The sequence below is a fragment of the Pyxicephalus adspersus genome, chromosome 9 (genome assembly GCF_032062135.1).
Source record: "Pyxicephalus adspersus chromosome 9, UCB_Pads_2.0, whole genome shotgun sequence".
Lineage (NCBI taxonomy): Eukaryota > Metazoa > Chordata > Amphibia > Anura > Pyxicephalidae > Pyxicephalus > Pyxicephalus adspersus.
The window spans coordinates 31,179,018-31,198,891 of record NC_092866.1 but is presented as its reverse complement, the minus strand read 5'-3'; the positions used below and the strand labels follow the sequence as shown (position 1 = coordinate 31,198,891).

General features: G+C 38.8%; 1 protein-coding gene across 1 annotated transcript in view; it reads right to left on the bottom strand.

Moving 5' to 3' along the window:
• Window positions 1–16,648, bottom strand: part of EDC4 (enhancer of mRNA decapping 4) — a 256,361-nt gene extending 239,713 nt beyond the window's left edge. The window contains exons 1-4 of the mRNA XM_072423087.1: window positions 16,634–16,648; window positions 16,001–16,028; window positions 4,063–4,228; window positions 2,904–3,015 (exon numbers count right to left, since the gene is read on the bottom strand). Of these exons, the coding sequence (XP_072279188.1) occupies window positions 2,904–3,015; window positions 4,063–4,228; window positions 16,001–16,019 (297 nt within the window). The 5' untranslated portion in view covers window positions 16,020–16,028; window positions 16,634–16,648. The remainder of the gene's footprint in view (window positions 1–2,903; window positions 3,016–4,062; window positions 4,229–16,000; window positions 16,029–16,633) is intronic.
• Between the last annotated feature and the right edge of the window lie 3,226 nt (window positions 16,649–19,874).

The window sequence follows — 19,874 nt, the reverse complement described above, 5'->3', positions numbered from 1 at the left end:
AAAGCAGAACCCTGGTACACCAGGGTGTAGGTGTGTAGTCTAATGGCAGGGTGCACACCTGCACTGGGAGTAAGCATTTCAGCACAGTAATTAGAGTTACTAGACACCTATGACACAAAAGAACTGAGAGCACTTGTTGTGTTGCCCTGCCCACTTTGACCACCCTGCTAAACCTTTCCCCACAAGGCTGAAAGTTCTGGTGAGAAAGATCTGGAGAAAATCAAGGTCATTCAGTAAACAGAGGTAAATATTTCAACTTTCTCTCCCCAAAGATCTAAAGACAGCAAATGGTCTTATAATGACTCCCTGCTTAGTGACTCTAGTGTGGTCAAGCACCTTGACCATGTTCTGCAAGACTACTTCTCCCATAATGCTTCAGGCCACATGCCTGCCAGCACTATTTGTAGTGCATATAAAGGTATTGTTCCAGGGTATAATGTAAAATTGACTTTACGTAAGGAAAAGCTGTGTCTGGCTCGAATACCTGAGCTCGACCGCAGATTTTAGGAAGCAGCTTAATACACATTTTGAGCTTGACTTTTGCCTCACTGAACAGGCACAAAAAACTTTGGAATCGAATTTTGTAATAAATTTCTGTACTAAACTAGGTATTGTCCTTGTGATATGGCCGAGTCATTGGGGACCGAGTCACCCTGCTAAAATATTTGTGCATATAGTGGATTGTATGATTTGTTGTACCAGGCTAATTATGCCTCTATTTAAACTTTGGTTACCTTCCAACTAAATGCATGCAAAGAAATATTTATTGCAATTATTGCAATCATGCAAAGAAATACAGTTACGGACTTAGTAGAACGAAGACTTTTAAGATGACAATTATATCTCCTTTAGGACCTTCAGGTATCAACTCCGGCTCATATCCTCTATTCATTTCAGAGGGTTTTTCTAGGGGGTTCTAGAGCCAGGGTCACAAAGAATGTACTCTATCCTCCCAAGTCATGAGGGGGTCTGGCAATCCCCAAAATAGCACAGAACTCTTGAGAAGCAAAATAAACTCCCCTAATTGCATACTATGTCTTCACTAACACTCAGCTTAAGGACTTTCTATGCATCTTTTATTGCTACAGAGAGTTTTGATTTTGACATTCTTTTTTTAAAGGAGTATCTAAGGATCCATATAAAAAAGCACTATTCTGTAGCCACAGAGCTCTTCCAGGTACCAATCAAAGCTTCTTGCCTTAGTGTTTACAGCCTTGAAATGAATATCTGTGAAAGCCTGGTAGGTGGGAAACCTAATGGGGACTCAAATCAAAAAGAAAATTATGTAGTACTCCATTAACGAAATAAGTGTGGCTGGATTACATAGGGTGGAACTCTTTCAGAAAATATGGTCACTATGGATTTCACCTTCTGTGGGATTTTGACACTTCCTTGTTAAAGTAAACCTTTTATTAAAAATAAAATTGGCTTTCATTCAGTCCAGTACCATACTGTATTTTGTTTTTTTTTGTTATAGCACAGATAAACCAGTGGGTGCAACCATTTTCATCCATCTTCTTCCTGCCTATTTCACCTGATCTCACACTGCTCAGGCACAAAATCATAAAGAAAAGTGGCGATTACACTAAACTTGTCATATGCCTTTTTTTTGTTCTGACATTCCAGAGACTGTACAACCATTTTAGGTTCTTTCATAGGTATACAGTGTATTTGTATCCATTTTATCCATATTTTCTGGGTACCTGTTATATAACTGACCTAAAATTGGTAATATTTGGTTGTACTTCAAGTTGGTAATCTGTCATAAGTGTTCCTTTGTATTATTAAAATGTTTTTAAAAACTTGAGGGGTTAGCTGTAGAAAATTGAATATTTTTCCTAACACTAGAATATATATTTTGATTTTAAATAGATTGCTAACATTCATTTTATAACCATTTAAACATTGCCACTTGACACAGTAAAGGCTATGTAGTTGTCACTTCTCCTCCTCACTTTCATTTATTCGACAGAAGAACAGAACATATAGGAAGATACTACAGCGTCTTGTGTCTGTTCTCTTGAGTTCGTCATATTAGTTTTTTCAAGTAGATGACATACCGTTACAAGTAAAACCATTAAATGTTTAGTTGAAATCAAATCATATTTCCCTGGTTGTAATTAAATTCAATGTTTTTATCAAATCTATGCAAATATTTAATAGTGCTAGACTGAAAACATTGAATAGTCTATCAACACAGATTTTAGATTCTGAAGAATGAAGATTTTGAGTTAGGTTAGGATGGGGATAACGGTGCCGAAGCTTAATTTTCTAGAAGGAAAAGTCAAATCGTACAAAACACCTTTTTTCTGATACTAACCAAAGGGTGGGAACTCCCCATCCTGGAGGATTTAAGGAGTAATTAGTTAATAGATTGCCATTACATCGATAACGATAACAGTTCAAATGAGAGATAAGCAGGGATCACTGCCTTAGCACGCCCCTCCCCCAAAAAGCCTGACAGGCCAGTAAATTAATTTGGTAATGCTTCAAAATATCAATTTTTCACCAAGCTGCAGTTTTGCAGATAAAATTAGGAGTCTCTTTCCACCCAAAATATCTTTAAATCCTTTTTAGAACATTCCTTGAAATGCAAAGTGCATATTTCCTTAATTTGTAGGATTGGAAGAAGGCTGAATAGATTCATCTGGGAACAATGTCTTTAGAAGAATGGACAACCTTCTTGGGTAACCCAAACAATATTAATAATAAACAGGATTTATATAGCACCAACAACACAGCGCTGTACATTAAATAGGGACCCAAACCCAAACAGGACAAGTCACTTTGGTTGGCAATCCCAGCTACCCTTGTTCTTGCCAGGAATAAAATCAACAGACCCATGCCTGCACAGGAGTCGTTCTGCTTAAAAGTCAATATTTTTTTTTACTTTAAAAACTTACCTTATTACTGCCCCTTGCTTTACTGCAGATATTGGAGTCACTACTAGCTACTATTTCTACATCTTTTCCTGTAACCTCTATTGAAGTAGAAGAATCATCTCCAGAAAGAAAGCTAAAAAAAAAATTAAAAAAAAAAAAAAGAATTAAAAAGAAAAGCTTAATGCACATTTAATAAATTACAGGCAGATTATCTCATTATCTCCCTGACATTTCATACTATGTTTGACCAGGTTTGAATTCATATTTATGCAGATGATTGGATTTTTATGCCCTCTAAGTCTTGTTTTTTGCCCCAGGGCAGATTGCCATCATTGATGGAGCTATGAACGCTCAATTGTTCCAACAAATTTAACATTAACCCCCCCTAGCGGTAATCCCGAGTCTGACTCGGGGTACCTAAAAGTAGGTAAAAACCCACTTACCTTGTTCCCTCACTGTCCCCCGGCGTCCTGCTGGTCCCCACAGGTCCGGGTGACACGTCCTGCTCCTCCGCCTTTTAACTGATTTTTGTGTGTATTTAAAGTTTACTGTTAAATGTATTAAATATCAATGACTTATGCCTAATTACAGCTTATAATGAAAAATACATTTCCATGCAAAAAAATTGTACTGCTTTTTGCATGGAAATTTGGAAGGAATTAAACCGCTGGGGGGGGGGTTTAACACTCAGGGTATTTCTTTGTAAACCAGTAAATTAAGGGTTGAAAGAATTGTGCAGCAGGACAAAGACCTATTTGTCAATCTATTACAGAACTGTGATATTACAAACAGGATAGCGTGCAGTTTGTGCAGGATTATTTATCAGTCACTGAAAAAGGTTAGGTAGTGCTGTCCAGTAGGAGGGCACAGCAGCAGTTTAAAGGATAGTCTATGTTTTTCTGAAAAACAGAAATACATACAGTAAATTAACAGGGTTTGTCATATTACACATTTACCAAACTAAAACTTTCAAAAGCAGTACAATAACGCAAGGAATAAAGAGGTTTCTTTAAAAGTGCAGTCAAAGTCACACATTTGTAGAAAGATCGTCTTACACATAGCTATTTAGATTTCCAGAAATTGCTTTTGATAAGGAAGAACACCGTTAAGGAAAACTGCATATACACAAGTAAACAGGTTTATATTAAATCAGGAAGTTAAGCGACCACTATTTACTTACATAACTTGTTTGTTGGAGAAGGGCACCATGCCGGCAGTTCTGAGATCTGGATCTTGCAAAGTCTTGTCTACGGCGTCTACATTTAAAGCTTCAGTCTGATCAATTGCAAGAAAACCATTCATATTTCCATTGAAACACGTCTTTTTCTGGATGTCCGCAAAAGTATCTAAAAAGTAAAACATTAAGACTATCCTGAAACCTAGCGTTTCAAATGTCATGCTAAAGAACATGTCATAAAAAAACATATCTGGATTATAACCTTACATATGATCACAGCCCCTACCCCTATTTTGGGCTATGCTAAAATGGTTATACTTAAAGCAGAACTTAAACCAGCCATGCCTCCAGTGCATCAACAGAATTTCTCTATAAAGTAATTAAAAAAAAATGTACAGTATTACACTACTACAATAGATTACATTCTTAGCAACACATGGAATATTAACCTTCTGGGTGGTTCATTTCTGTCCTGATTTATATGTCTAAAAGCAGTACATTGTTTTTCAAGAAAATGTATTTTACAGTATGAAATAATAGTATGAGTATAATAAGTGTGAAATACAGCAACCAGGAAGCCATGCAAATGGCATACGGGCCCCTGGATTACTAAATCTGGTTCAAGGGGGACCTTACATAACTTAACTAGTACCCTGTTCTTAAGTAATAAAAAATATTAAGACCAGTCCAAAACAAATTGATTTATTCAATTTTTTATCCCAAGTCATGGAAAGATGCTTGAAAAAGTAAACAAAATTATTAATCAGATCCAACCTTCAGTCTTCAGCGATTCAACCACACACTCATACTCATTCAACTTTCTCCCCACCCCATTTTAGCTGGGAGCACCACCAGGCACTTTTCTGTAACCACCCGGCTTTTTTGAGTGGTTAATGAAAAGTTGGGTCACAATACAGGAGTGGCCACCCGCCTACAGCTTCTTCCACCAAGCCCAAAAAGTGATATTTCACTTTTAGTATATCAATGATTTACCAAACCTATTAACGGTTTGAATATAATGAACTACCATCCATCGAGGGACAAAGGTTTCAATTTGGTGCCATGGATCTAATAGAACTACCTACGTGAGAAATGGACCTTAAGCAGAAAAGTCTTAAGGCTGTTAAGCCTACTGTGTTCCCTTTCACAGAACTCTCAAACACAGATTTTTCAAGTATTCACTACAATCCCTGCCTTTAAAAAAAAAAATAAAAATAAAAAAGGTTTGCTGTGCCAGTTGACCAGGGGTTCATTTCAGTGGTGACTGATCTCACTGGTCTTGACACCTAGCACACCTTGCCTTCTGATGAATTAAAGACAAGTGCCAAAAAAGGCTGGGAAAGCCGTCCTGGTTGCTATTTTACAATGCAGGTTGCTGGAGAAATTGAAGTGTTCAATAGAAAGCTGGAAGCATTTTAGAGTTTACCCAATTCCTGTGGCAACAACTGAAAACCCTAAACTTGTCATGAGTTGTCCTGTACACTTTTTGACCACCCACACAGAGGTTCTTCCTGCCCATAGTAAAAATTCTGGGAGAACACCGAGTTCACATTTTTCCTCTGAATTTGCTTTCTCGACTACCTCACAAAACAAGGCAAAAGTGGTTTTTGTACTGCGTTTGACTCCAGACTAGCCAAGGCGAGTGTGAAAAACAGATCCAATCAGTGCTCATTTATAGACTTTGTTGATTTAAGTTCCTATACTCATACCAACAATACTGCTGTGTATTTTATGTTTCAACTTGTTCCTTAATTTACCTGTTTTAGTGGCCAGCTAATTTGTGCATGAACATATTTTAAATATTTATGTGCACAGATAAGGTTTAGATGACAACCATATTTATGTAGGGTAGACAACCCTTTTATGTTAAGTAAAAATTCAGTTTTATTTTGTTTTTTTTTTTTAAGTGCAACAACCTTTTCTTGAAAAAAATTGTGGCCCGTGTTCAGGTTTTCACTGGCCCGCAGCCTCCGTTTTCAAATGACTACTATGTGGCCTGTGTGTGTGTGCACAGGGAAACCCTTAAGTTTGTAGTGAGCATGTGCTGTGCAGGACCCGCAGAGACCACGCCCACCCTGATTCAATGAAAGGTCTGAGGCTAACTTAAATTATTAAGGTGCACAGGGAGGCATAGGAAACTGAAACTGTAGATGCAAGTGGGGGACACTTGTGGTTAAACCCTTCTAAAACGTAATTAGTATGGCATTATGAGAACATAAATCACTACCTAGCAAAGTTTGCTGCCTGCTCTGTTACACATATCTGTCTGCATCTCTACCTCAAACCCCAATTTCTCTAGAAGAGGTGCAGGGAAACAAAAATATAGGAGGAAGTGGGAGACACGTCTCGCTATCACCTTTCATTCCCCCATAGCATCATTACAACATTAAAAAAACAAACTGTCCATCAAAATACACTTCCTTGTTACACATGACTGTACCCTTCCTGTACCCCAACCTCATTAAATTTTAGTGGGCAGAGTTTATGTTCTAATGATGCCATAGTGATGAAGTTTTAGGGGATGTTAGCCACAGATGTTCCCCACTTGTACCTATATTTTTGGTTTCTTACACCTCCCCATTCCCCAATTGAAGTTCAAAATGTTAGTTAAGAGGACAGGAATGTAACAGCGCAGGGAAGCCCATTTTGATGGGCAGAGTGTTTTATATTCTAATGATGCTGTAGTAATGAGATTGTAAGGGGAGAATGTGCCCAAAACGTGCATCTATATTTTCAGTTTTGTACCCCCCACCTCAGAGAAAATGGTGTTCAATAAAGAGAAACAGACAGTAGTCTCATAGGTATAGATTTGTGACAGGTAGGTATATATTTAGGGGCCCCACCCCAATGCTCTTTGCTATATTAGCGGCCCCGGGGTCCCCAATTTGCATTTTTTAGGACTCCTAGTTGCACTTTCCTCTGAAACACCAACCTCAATGTTCAATTTTCATAACTGTTTACATTTGTGACCCCATATCTTGAAATTATTTAAAGCTGGGGGGCTGAAATTGTAGTATCTATGAGGGTCCTCTGTGCACCATGAAAATTACAAGTCATTGTGACATACAGTTTAGGAGATATGGAGGTTTGTACACAAAGAGCTGTGAGAATGCAATATGACATGCAGACGTCACACACAGCTCTAGCAGTGGATACATTTCACCAGCAGCTTTTTTCTTTTTAAACAGAAATCCCAGCTCGTGCTATCAAATGGGGGCTGGGCTGCCTGTGTCTCATTCACATGAAGGCTGAACTGTGTGCATCACCTCTCACCACAGCAACAATCCTCCTAACGGATGACACAGAGCAGCTTCACTGGGATCCGTGCAGAGCATGAGAGCTATCAAGGAGAGGTGGGCGGGGTATTCACAGCAGCCGGGCGGAGGAACCAGCTAAAACCCTCTGGGGAGAACTATGAATCTGTTACTAAAATTCACCTTTGCAGCTGCTACAATGCTAGAAAATTCCTTGTAGGATTTTCCGCAAATGTAGAATTTTCTAGATTTTGGAAAATATTTCAGCAGCCCACTTTCAAGGTCTCTTTCAAAACCTGCTGATATCACAAAAGATCCTTTCTGCTGTTTTCCCTACACCTTGTAGTTGTTTCTTTAGTACATTGAAGTGTAGTGTGAAATTTGTAAAAAACATAAAGTTGGTAAGCCAGGCCATATCAGTGAGCCGTTGATATTCCTGTCCTTTTTCATTCATAAACAGCCTCATTTAATCCAAGCAGGCTAAAAACCTCTCCAGTCCTGTGCTCAAACACCAGACATTATTGTACATACAGTTAGGTCCATTATTATTTGGACAGAGATAATATATCTAATTTTGGTTCTTTACATTACCACAATTAATTTTAAATGAAACAACTCAGATGCAGTTGAACTGCAAACTTTCAGCTTTAATTCAGTGGGTTGAACAAAAAGATTACATAAAAATGTGAGGAACTAAAGCCTTTCTTTAACACAATCACTTCATTTCAGGGGCTCAAAAGTAATTGGACAAATTAAAAAGCTGAAAATAAAATGTTCATTTCTAATACCTGGTTGAAAACCCTTTGCTGGCAATGGCAGCCTGTGGTCTTGAACTCATGGACATCACCAGATGCTGGGTTTCCTCCTTTTTAATGCTCTGCCAGACCTTTACTGCAGCGGCTGTCAGTTGCTGTTTGTGAGCCTTTCTGTCAGAAGTTTAGTCTACAACAAGTGAAATGCATGCTCAATTGGGTTCAGATCAGGTGACTGACTTGGCCATTCATTAATATTCCACTTCTTTGCTTTAATAAACTCCTGGGTTGCTTTGGCTGTATGTTTTGGGTCATTGTCCATCTGTATTATGAAATGCCTCCCAATCAATCTTACTGAATTTAGCTGGATTTGAGCAGACAGTATGTCTCCGAACACCTCAGAATTCATTCCCCTGCTTCTGTTCTGTCACATCATCGATAAACACTAGTGTCTCAGTGCCACTGGCAGCTATGCAGGCCCAAGTCATCACACTGCCTCCGCCATGTTTTACAGATGATGTGGTATGCTTTGGATCATGAGCTGTTCTACGCCTTCTCCATACTTTTTTCTTGCCATCATTCTGATAAAGTTTGATCTTGGTTTCATCTGTCCAAATAATGTTTTTCCAGAACTGAGCTGGCTTTTTAGCAAAGTCCAATCTAGTCTTTCTGTTCTTGAGACTTATGAGTGGTTTGCACCTTGCAGTGCACCCTCTGTATTTACTTTCATGTACCAAATTTTAGATTTTGCCACTCCTAATATTGAAGCAATTTCCCGGATAGGTTTTTTCTGTTTTTGCAGCTTAAGGATGGCTCCCCCTCAAATCAACTCCAGGCCTTTTACCTGCTTAATTGATAATGACATAACAATTGAATTTCCCACACCCGCCCATGAAATAGCCTTTGAGTCAATTGTCCAAATACTTTTGAGCTGAATTGACCTTAAAAGAAGTGACTGTGTAACCCACTGAATTAAAGCTGAAAGTCTGCAGTTCAACTGCATCTGAGTTGTTTTATTTAAAATAGTTGTGGTAATGTACAAAACCAAAATTAGAAAAAAGTTGACTTTCCAAATATTTATGGACCTAACTGTAAGTAAGTAGTTCTATAACAAAGAACTGTATAAAACCCGATGTTGCCCCATGAAACCACTTTTTGTGGCCTTATGTCTTGTGACAAAAAAGCCTCCATCACAGCACTGTAGATATCTATCCCTTGTGTTCTTTCAGACAAAGACACCAGTTTCACTAGATCTTCTGTCATGATGTTACCAACACCATCACAGAAATTGACTGCAAGCCTTGCATAATTATTTATATTTGTGCATTCACCCAAGCACATGGAGTAACACAGTGCCTTTTGTAAGTCAGTGGTGAGCTGCTGACTAACATCACTTGCCATACGCTGGTCTCCAGTGTTCGTTCTCCCCAGAAAATATTTTCAGCAGGGTGGTGGTAAGCTGTAGCCAGGTGAAGAAAAAAAAAAAGTGGGTGGGGCAAGACAGCAAATTCAGTGCTCCCAGTTATTTATGTCACAGGTATCCAGTAACCTCTAATATTGTGTCAGTGTTCTACCTTCCCCCTATAATTTGTTCAAACTTTCTAAGGCCTGGCTTGTTAAAATGTCCAATTTTTTCATTTTTTTGTTCAGTTTTTTCAGTGCTGTGTATTTTATTCCAACTGCCTAGTGTTCTATATTTAATAGTGTAATCCCTTGTAGTAGTGTAATAATGTGATCAATGTGGTGTAACAAATTTGGCTTGCTTCACATTAGCAGTAAAAAAACATTTTCTCCTCCAGAGTCACTACTTGACAACTGCTAGGCACCTGGGATTGGTAACAGGTGCTAGGCTTTTTCAGGCCTAGCAGATTTTCAAGCAGCAGTGGTTCCTGGTGAGAGAAAAACGCAGCAAATGCAAACTTAGTGCCAATGTGAATTCAGACCAACTTCAGATGTGTCCTCTTAGCGCTATATCTAGGTAACACAAAACTTTTGTGAAAAAAAATTCACCTTATCTGTTAACGAACTGAGCTGAGTGAATCCCACGCATGCTCAGATTCCCTCTTCTTTCTGATGCTCACCGTTCCATCAAGTGCTGATCTCATTGGCCATGCACGAGATTGAGCACTTTTCTTACATTATAGGAAAGCCCTTGATGATACATTCCTATAGTTCTCCCCAGAAAGATTTAGCCGGTTGCTCCGCCCAGCTGCCATGCCTCCCCCGCCCACCTTCCATCTCAGCTCTAATCCTCTGCATGGATCTCTGAGACTGCTCTGTGCTCAGATGCCATCCAGAGCAGTGGTTGCCAACCGGTGGTCCGTGGCTTTGGCCGCTGCCCCCCCGAGCGGGGTCAGGAGAGGGACCCTGCTGGGGGGACGCACTGGTCAGAGCCTCGGGACCACATCCCCCATACAAATCCCAGGCTCAGGAAAGTGGGCGGGCTGTGTCTCTGGACACAATCCACCCACTCTCCCATCCCAGGCTCAGACCTGTGATTGAGTCTTAAATAGAAAATGCAAATTATGGACCCCCGGGGCCACTTACATAGCAAGAAGCATTGTGGTAGGGCCCCTAAATGTATACCTACCTGTCACGAATCTATAACTGTCATATTACACTACAATGTCTGCTTCTCTTATTTGAACCCCAATGTCTCTAGAGTGGCAGGATATATGAAATTAAAAATATAGGTGCAAGTGGGGGACCCCTTTGGCTAACTCCCCTTCTAATTTCATTATTATATCATTAAAACATGCCCATCAAAATGAGCTGCTCTGTCCCGTTACACATTACTGCCCACTTCTAAGACTTGAACTCCAATTTCCCTGGAATGGGGAGGTGTAAGAAACCAAAAATGTGTGTGGAAAATCTGGTGCTACCATCCTCATAAATTTTATCACTATGGTGTCATTAGAACAAACTCCGCCCACTAAAACGAAATGGGGTTCAGGTACAGACATGTAATAACAGGTGCATTTTGATGGACAGAATTTTTTTTATGTTGTAAGGATGCCATGGTGAAGAAAGTTTTGGAGGGTGTTAGCCACAAGTGTCTCCCACTTGCACCTTTATTTTTGTTTCCCTGCACCTCTCTGTTTTAGAGAAATTGGGGTTCAAGGTTAAGAAGAAGACAGTAGCATAGTATGACAATTATAGTTCTGTGAAAGAAATGTTTAAATTTAGGGGCCCCACCCCAATGCTTCTTACTATGCAAATGGTCCGGGAAGTCCAGAATTTGCATTTTCAATTTTGGGCTCTTAGACAAACACTGTTTTGAAACAGCAACCCCAATGTTCAATTTTCACAAGTTTTAAACTTGTGACCCCTATTTCTTTAAAAAAATTGGTTACTAGAAGCAATGAGGATACCATGTACCCCAAAAATTTCACCTAATCATTTCAACCAACGGTTTAGGAGATCTGAAGGTTTGAATACAGTGAGTTGTTAGGCTGCAGAATATGACAAACAGCCTTTACAGCTATCACACTGCGCTGCCGATGACATTGTTACACACTGTGGAGTGAAATTCAGACAGTTTTATTTTTTATAGAATATAGGCAGTGATGAAAGGGGGACACTGGCTGTCCTATCCTAATCTGCTATCACATACAGTGTTCTCCCCAAAAAAAAAAAATTTCAGCCGGGTGGTAAAAAAAGTGGGTGGGGCTAGACACAGCAAATTTGGAGCTCCTAGTTATACTCCTAGTTATAGTTGGAGCTCCTAGTTATACTAGTTATCCTGAATGACTACTTGGCAACTGCTAGGCACCACGGATTGGTAACCAGTGGTAAGTGCTGGGCTTTTCAGGCCAAGCAGTTTTTCAACCAGCAGTGGTCCCAGGCAAGAGGAAAGTGAGGGGTAAATGCACCAAATGCAACCTTACTGCCAGCGTGAATTCAGCCCAACTTCAAATGTCACCTCCTAGCGCGATACCTAGATAACACAAAGAGAGGGCGAGCTCCCTCCCTCCCTCTCTCTCGCCCCCTCTCTCTTTCTCTCCCCCTTCATTTTATTCTCTCTCTCTCTCTCTCTTTCTCTCTATCTCTCTCTCTCTCCCCTCCCCCTCTCTCTCGCCCCTCCCTCTCTCTCGCCCCCCCCTCAGTTACTACTAACTGAGCGTTCACTGTGCAGCCTGAAAATTTCAAGTCATTATGAGATACAGTTAAGGAGATATAAAGGTTTATACACAAAGAGCTGTAAGGCTGCATATTGACATGCTGTAACTTACACACGCCCACTGGGCGGTTACATTGTTACACAATGTTTTTTTTTCCCGAAGATGACTCAGCACAGCTAAAGAAAGGAGGAGGGACAGCCTGTATCCCGATCTAATCATAGCTGTGCTGTTTGCCCGTAGTCTTTTATCAACAGCCGAAACAGATGACAGCTGTGAACGGAGCAGTCTCTAAATTGTCTATACAGAGGATTAGAGCGGCTGATAAGAGGCGGCAGCTGGGCATCCCGCCCACTAAAAACGGTCTGGGGAGAACTATGCTCCATCTCACAATATTTCTGTTAAGTGGCATCTCAGAGATGCGTTGAATAATTTTATCCTTTTTTGGGAAATCAAGAAAAAGGGAATTACTCCCAGACAACATGGCCATTTTCATAATATCCCCATCAGATTGAACACTGAAATTTGAAAACTGGCAGCGGTCAGATGATTTGTTCTAGAAAGATAGGTGCAAAAACTAAGATACTGGGAATGATATTTCCCCAATTTCTCTTCAGGAAACTCTTAGTTTCACCAAGTTTGACAACACTTTTGTAGTTGGTGTCACTTCCCATTAAGCTCCAAATCAATGGTCACCAATCTTTTCGGTCCTGCGGACCACTAAATTTACCAGCTCCCAACTGCGCATGCGCGGGGAGCCGGGTGTCACTTAAAGGGGGAGAAACTCCCGCAGAGTGACTTCATTACGACATAACACCGCCCACTCACTCATCGCAGATCAAAGCCTACAATGGGAGGGTGGGCGGGTTGTGTCTATGGACAGAGCCGTGGACCACCAAAAGCCTGCTGCTCCAAATGACTTTGTCCAGGTCTCTTGGAATGATCTTACTCCATCTGTTTTTGCTGTACTCATTTTTGGATGTTCAAGACTTGCGAAGTCTACAAAAAAAAAAAAAAAAATTAAGCATCCAATACAAATCTATCCCTAAACCAAAAATAACACTATTAGTTAACACTAAAGAAATAGATATTCCCTGAATCAACAGTGATTCTTAAAGGCATCTGAGTGCATTTCCTATCTCCGATTGCCCTCCGCTATAAATGCGTTGGACCTACTTGTTAGGGGAATGTGCATAAATAGGATGAAGTGGAGGTGTAGCGCACATTTCCATACACAGAAGGGGTGCAGACTTCGATCAGCCATACAAGCTCCCATTTTCCCCATTAGCAGAAGACCAGGTTGGTTCCTATGAACAGTAGTAAATACAAAGTACCCCCTGACTATCCCATGTCACCCACAGACAATGCCATGTCTGTCCTGTCATCTCATATAGCGCACACACAGGCCATAGCGAGCTGAACTCTTCACACCAACCTCTCCCAGCATTACACGGGTCTAATAACCAGATTCTGCAGATCAAGCCAATGGCCCATGTAGAGCAGCTCCTTTATAGCACAGTGGCCCACATCTATAATAAAGAGGTAGCACATTAGGGCTAGTAACCTGTGATGGTCTTTACCTTCAGAAATGTGTCCGATCCCCTCCTAAAAGCATCTAGGCTAGATGTCATCACCATAGCGCAGAATTACCACCTTCCATTTGTTTCAATAACTAAGACATTTACCCTAACACAGAAAATGATCAACATCTTCCTGGTAGGGTACAGAAAGCAATAATAATATTAAATAAATTTTATATTTCATTACAGGAAAGCAGGGAGTTTTACTAAACACATGCCAATTTCCAGCAATGTAGCACATTGCACACAACTATTTTATTTATTGTGATACTGCAAATCCATCAGATCTTTCTGGACAAATATCCAGACTTGTTAGAGATAGCACTTTGGTTAATTTGCCTCTCACTCCTGAAATAACACTGCTCCACCTCTATATGGATCGCTACCTAACTGCTACAGAATATTTTGTAAACCAAATTCTCTGAATTTCAAAGCCTAGTTCCTAGTTATCTTGAGATGCTTAAAGAATTGAACAAATAGGCATATATGAAAAAATCCTTGCCTTTAAACTCTTATTCCCCATTGGACAGGCATTGGTCCCAATGACTAAGTCACCCTAATTGTATTATAATATACAACTAACCTGTTTTCACAATGTTTTTTCCTTAACAATAAAACAAGTGTTAAGATAGAAATATTCATTTAGAAGTTGTTGGAGGAACAAAAACATTTGCATCTAACGGTCTTGTCACTTCCCTCTTTTCCTATTTTTCTTTACTATATGAATGTTTAAAAAGATAAAAACTTGAAGAATTGATAGCCATGTTTGTTCTTCAATAAAGAGATGCTGAAATTTAAATCCAATCGTCAAAATGAAGCGCTTGTTTGGTGCCATGCCCGTTTTCCACCTTGATGCCGTTCTGTGTGAATTCTATTATTGTGCTGAAAGAGGGAACACCAATCTATTATGCCTCATCAAAAAGCTGGTTTTGTAAGTAAAATATTATATTTATATGTAAAACTAGTATCATATATGCAGAACATTTACTTATTTAGATCTTAGATTTATAAAATCGTGTGGGTCTCATGGTTGTTTCCCAACAATGCGGTTGACATATCTGTGAAACGCGTTGAAAAATATCCAAATATAACCATTCAGCCACTAAGATTGTTAAGTAGTGAATGTTTTTAATAAAAAATTCCTTGCGCTCAGCCCTCATTGTCCACTTCTTTTAAATTTCCTTACACTGTTACATACACGGTTATTGACAAACTAACTCCTAATAATCTTTGAACTCGCCTAGAACCGTTAGCTGGACTTTTGAAACTCTGAACCACACAGTAGGTAGGACTACCCCCCTTTCCCATCCTAACTCTCCTTGATTATTCTATGTTTATGCCCTTTTGTAAAGATTGTTTCAATTTTGTTTATTGCTTTGTTTATATAATTTACTCTGTCTCTTCCACTGGGAATATGTATTTCAGTTGTTTTATCCATGTTATTGGCCTCTACTTACTACTACAGCTTTGGCATTGCTGCTTTTTTCAAGGATCTTGACTGTTTCTTGCCTTAGCGATCACACTAACTTTCGGGGTACCAGTAAATCTATCTCGAGACTTGAAAGATACAGGGGAACATCAACTATGACCTTAGCACAAAAATCAAAACAATAGCCCACTTGTCCCGACTGAACATTTCTTAAAACACTCCCCTTTAAAAAGATGCCTTCAATTGCATAGCACCACACACAGATCCTAAAAGCATACCTAAACTCAAAAATGTCACTTTACAGTAGACAAAAGATTTCCGGGGGTCCCTACATCACGCATTCCAGGAAGCTGTTGGGTGCCCCTTCTGCGCATGCCCGAAAAGAGCCTTTTCGTGCGAAGAGAAAAATTTGCCAATCTCACGCATGCGCAGCGAGATTGGCAAGTTTTTTTCCCAACCTACGTCACCTAATCTCACGCCTGGGTCGGGTGACGTAGGAAGAAGCCAGAAGAAGAGGAGAAAATGGCGGCGCCCGGAGCGCCGGCTCAGGGACGGTTGCCGGGACTCCATGCAAGACACCTCCAGATGGATCAGGCTGCCCTAGGGGATAGAAGGTAAGTGTATTTTTTATTTTTTGGCACTTTTCAGTTTAGTTCCTCTTTAAGAATATACAGAGTTCTGCACCTGCACCAATGAAGAGCGCCACTCCACTGGTGCTACTGTATCCTCACATTAATAGCGAACTTCCCAAAGGTGCACCACCAGCTGAAACACTGTCTCACTAGTGAAAAAGGGACCCCAGGCTTACATCCGTTCCTTTGGGCCATCTGCTCAGGCTGGAGAGTACCAGAAAAAAGAAAATAAACAAATGGAATACAACTAAAACTGAGCAATTTTGCAGGCCCCTGTACAGCACATTTAGCAACATGTATAATATGTTCAGAAAGAGAAGTGTACATAATATCCAAGTAAAAAAAATCAACTTGGACTGTAGCATATTAAAATCTAGCATTAACCAGATAAAGTTGAGCTGTGTTGCAGAGCTCTGTGAATGGAAGGAAATAAAAGAATTACACAAATTATTTGACAAATTAAGCCGCCCTTTACATGCATTTAAGCTATGTATTCAGTTGTGCTTGGCTCCAATGTTACAGAAAATAATTACACAAACCTTATTTTGTCCTGTTAAAATTATGATTTACATTTAAAAAAATCATTTAGATAGGTGACTAGCTAAAAAGTAGCTGTGAGTGAACAAAAAAATGCATTTTAAAATTGTCCAAGATATAGTGTAGATTTATCACTTAAAAAACTCAGCACCAATATTATTTAATTATAGAACACTTTACTAGTCTACTTCGCAAAATTATAAAACTGAGACAACATTTCCATAAAACATAAGACAACAATTGTAATATTTTACACAAACCACCCTTCATACATAATGTCTCCTACATCCTAGCTGGTATTACTCTTCTACTTCCATACTTTATAAACAGCGGTCCAACACTGTCAACAGCATCCCACTTTAAGGCTCTTCCGCAAAATTTCATTAAACATGTCTTACCAACAGGACGATCCAGCTTTAAAATATCTCTTAAGTGTTGAGTTGCGTCCACATCAATGCTAGAAGCTGTAGCCATAATTCACAAAACTCTCCCGCCTCGACAAACACTTTCAACGTAAAATCAGAAAAGCTTAACTCGCTCTACTTCCGCTTTATAGTGAGCATGCCTTATTCCTTACCCTCGGAAACAGCGAGAATGATGAACGTTCCTCTCACGCATTTACTTAATAGAAGAAAAAAAGTGCTTTGTGTCGCTCAGTATTAGGTATTTTACCGGCGTACATTTACCATTTATTTCTGAATAAAGGTAAATCTGCACTTAGATTTAGTGAAATGCCTTTTTCTGTAAACGAACCTTTCATTCAATTATGATTATATTTTTATGTACACATATACATATATATGTAAAAGCTTGACTTTCAGATTTTTGCTGTGGGGGTTATTTAAACAGGCTTCTGCTAGTAGTCTATGTTAAAGAATGTAATTATCATCCATGCCTATACTAGGGTTCTTTAACCCTTAGCTACCAACATGTATGTATTTATTTATATTTTTAAATGCATGTTAAAATGAGCATTTTAGACATGAATATTAGTTTAGAGTTTCAAAATATATCTACTCTGAAAGCAGAGCACCTATACAACAATAATAAAATTATAGCTGCAAATTATAATTTAGTACACTTGGTGTGCAATTTAATATCACACCTATTTTTTGTACTTTAGTATTATTATTCGTTTTATAGAACACAAACACAATATAATCCCCATTTTTTTGTAAAATATTTAAAAAAAGTTTTTTATGAAACAGATGCCTAACATGTCAAATCTAAAATGTTTTTGCTCCTGCCAATCAGCAACAAACTACAATGTAGAGTTATTTATCTTATTTTCATATGTGAAGCAATACCCAAATGTGTTACATAACTGAGTTTATTATTATTATTATTATTACAACAGGGAGGAGAGTGGGTGAGGAGGAGTTACCATTGAAAGAAACTTGAAAGGAGCGGTCAGACAGATAGGAAGCAAACCAAGAGAGTTTATCCAAGCTCCTTCCATTTGAAAAAAAATCTACTTTTTTGTTATTTCACATTATTACTATAACAAGAAAGCTGATGGTATTGTGCATTGACAGGTTAACATTATAGTGATATCAAGTGTCTAATAAACTGCTAGTCTCCCCTACACTATCCCTGAGCTAACTGGGGACAAAAAGTATTGAAACAAGTCACTGATGGCCCATTCAGTATAAGATTATTCTTCTCATATAATATATATGTTTTGTGTGCTGCTGAAAAAAGTGTTTGTTTTTATGTTTGATTTGAAAGTATTAACAATACTTTATTTTTTACATTTATTTGGTCATGTATGATGGGAAATATTAAGATTTTAAGTCTGAATCATTTATTAAATAATTAAGTGGTAATATTATTCCTATTCCTATACTGCTAATAATCTTTCAATAGTGGATAATAATACTGGTGAGGTTAAGTACAATTTGTGATAATTGATAATATAAACTGCCTTTTGAAGCATGAGAAAGAACAAACATGATGGAGCTAAAATATTACAGGCATTTTTCTATTTTACATTCATATTGTTGCACCTCAAGATTGTTTTTATATATAATGTATGTGTATACGTGTAGGAATGTTGTGTTTTAACATGGAACCTGTTTTTCTTTGTACTGGCCATCTGGATCTCCTAGGGGATGTCTAATCAGTGGTTATCAAAGAACCTCAACCAAGGAACAATAAACAAAATGGATAATAAAACATGCCAGTACACAAGATCTTCTTCCTATAACAAACTGGTTACCAGTATGACCCTCAACGGGTAATAAATCCATCAAGCCTGAGTTAGCAGAAGATGGATGAATAACTAGGCAGATGGGTTGGGGTGATGACTCAGCTTGACCTTTTGTTGACCCCTAAACTTAGATTCCAGCTCCAGATTCACATATCAAATTAGGCTGGGAGGTCCATCAAATTACATTAACCAATCCCAATCTAGTGGGGTGTGTGTCAACCGATGGTCATCGTACAGAACACACCCACTAACCAATCCAAGAGCCCCAAAGATACCTAATGGGAATTGAATTGAAGCTGTAGTACTCTTCTGAAGGAAGTTGGCTCCTGAGGTACCCATTAACCTTTAGCAGGTAGCTATAAGATATTCCTGATTGTAGTCTTATGGGTGTCTATAGTATTATTGCATTACTTTGCTGTTTTGTAATTACTGTATTCTGTACTAACCATAGTAAGATTATTGCAGGGGTTACTTACTAACAACATTATTTTCATCTACTGTATATTTTATTGATTGAAGTTCCTATATCTAGATATCAAACAATATTGCTGTGTACTTTATGTTTCACCTTGTTTTCCTAATTAAACTGTTTGAATGACTAGCTATCATTAGTGCATGAACCTTCATCTAGTGAATATATACCGTGTTTCCCCCGAAAATAAGACCTACCCCGAAAATAAGACCTAGCACTTTTCCCCCAACCTGCCCTAATATAAGACCTACCCCGAAAATAAGACCTAGTAGAAAAAGAAAAAAAAAAGATAGTATTTCAAATCAACAATATATACTGTAATACTATTCTTTTTGAAAGATTAAATGGTATAAGAGACATTTGTGTTAGTTACACACCACAATGCAGTTTTTTGGTTCCTATTACACAGCCTTCATTGGCTCTTCCTTACTTAACATTTTCTGCAAAGAAATTACTGCAAAGAAATTAACATTTTCTTTGCAGTACTATTCAATGTTCTCCCCAGAAATTTTTTTTAGCCATGTGGGGGGAAGCTGTAGCCGGGAGGTAAAAAAAAAAAACAGTGGGCATGGCAAGACACAGCAAATTTAGTGCTCGCAGTTATTTATGCCACAGGTATCCAGTAACCCCTATTGTGTCAGTGTTCTACCTACCCACTATACTTGTTCGAACTTTCCAATGTCTGGCTTGCTAAAATGTCCAATTTTTCCATGTTTTGGTCTCAAACGGTTCAGTGCTGTGTGTTTTAATCCAACTGCCTAGTGTTCAATGTTTTAATAGTGTAATCCTGTGTATGCATAGTGTGATCAATGTGGTGTAACAAGTTAGGCCG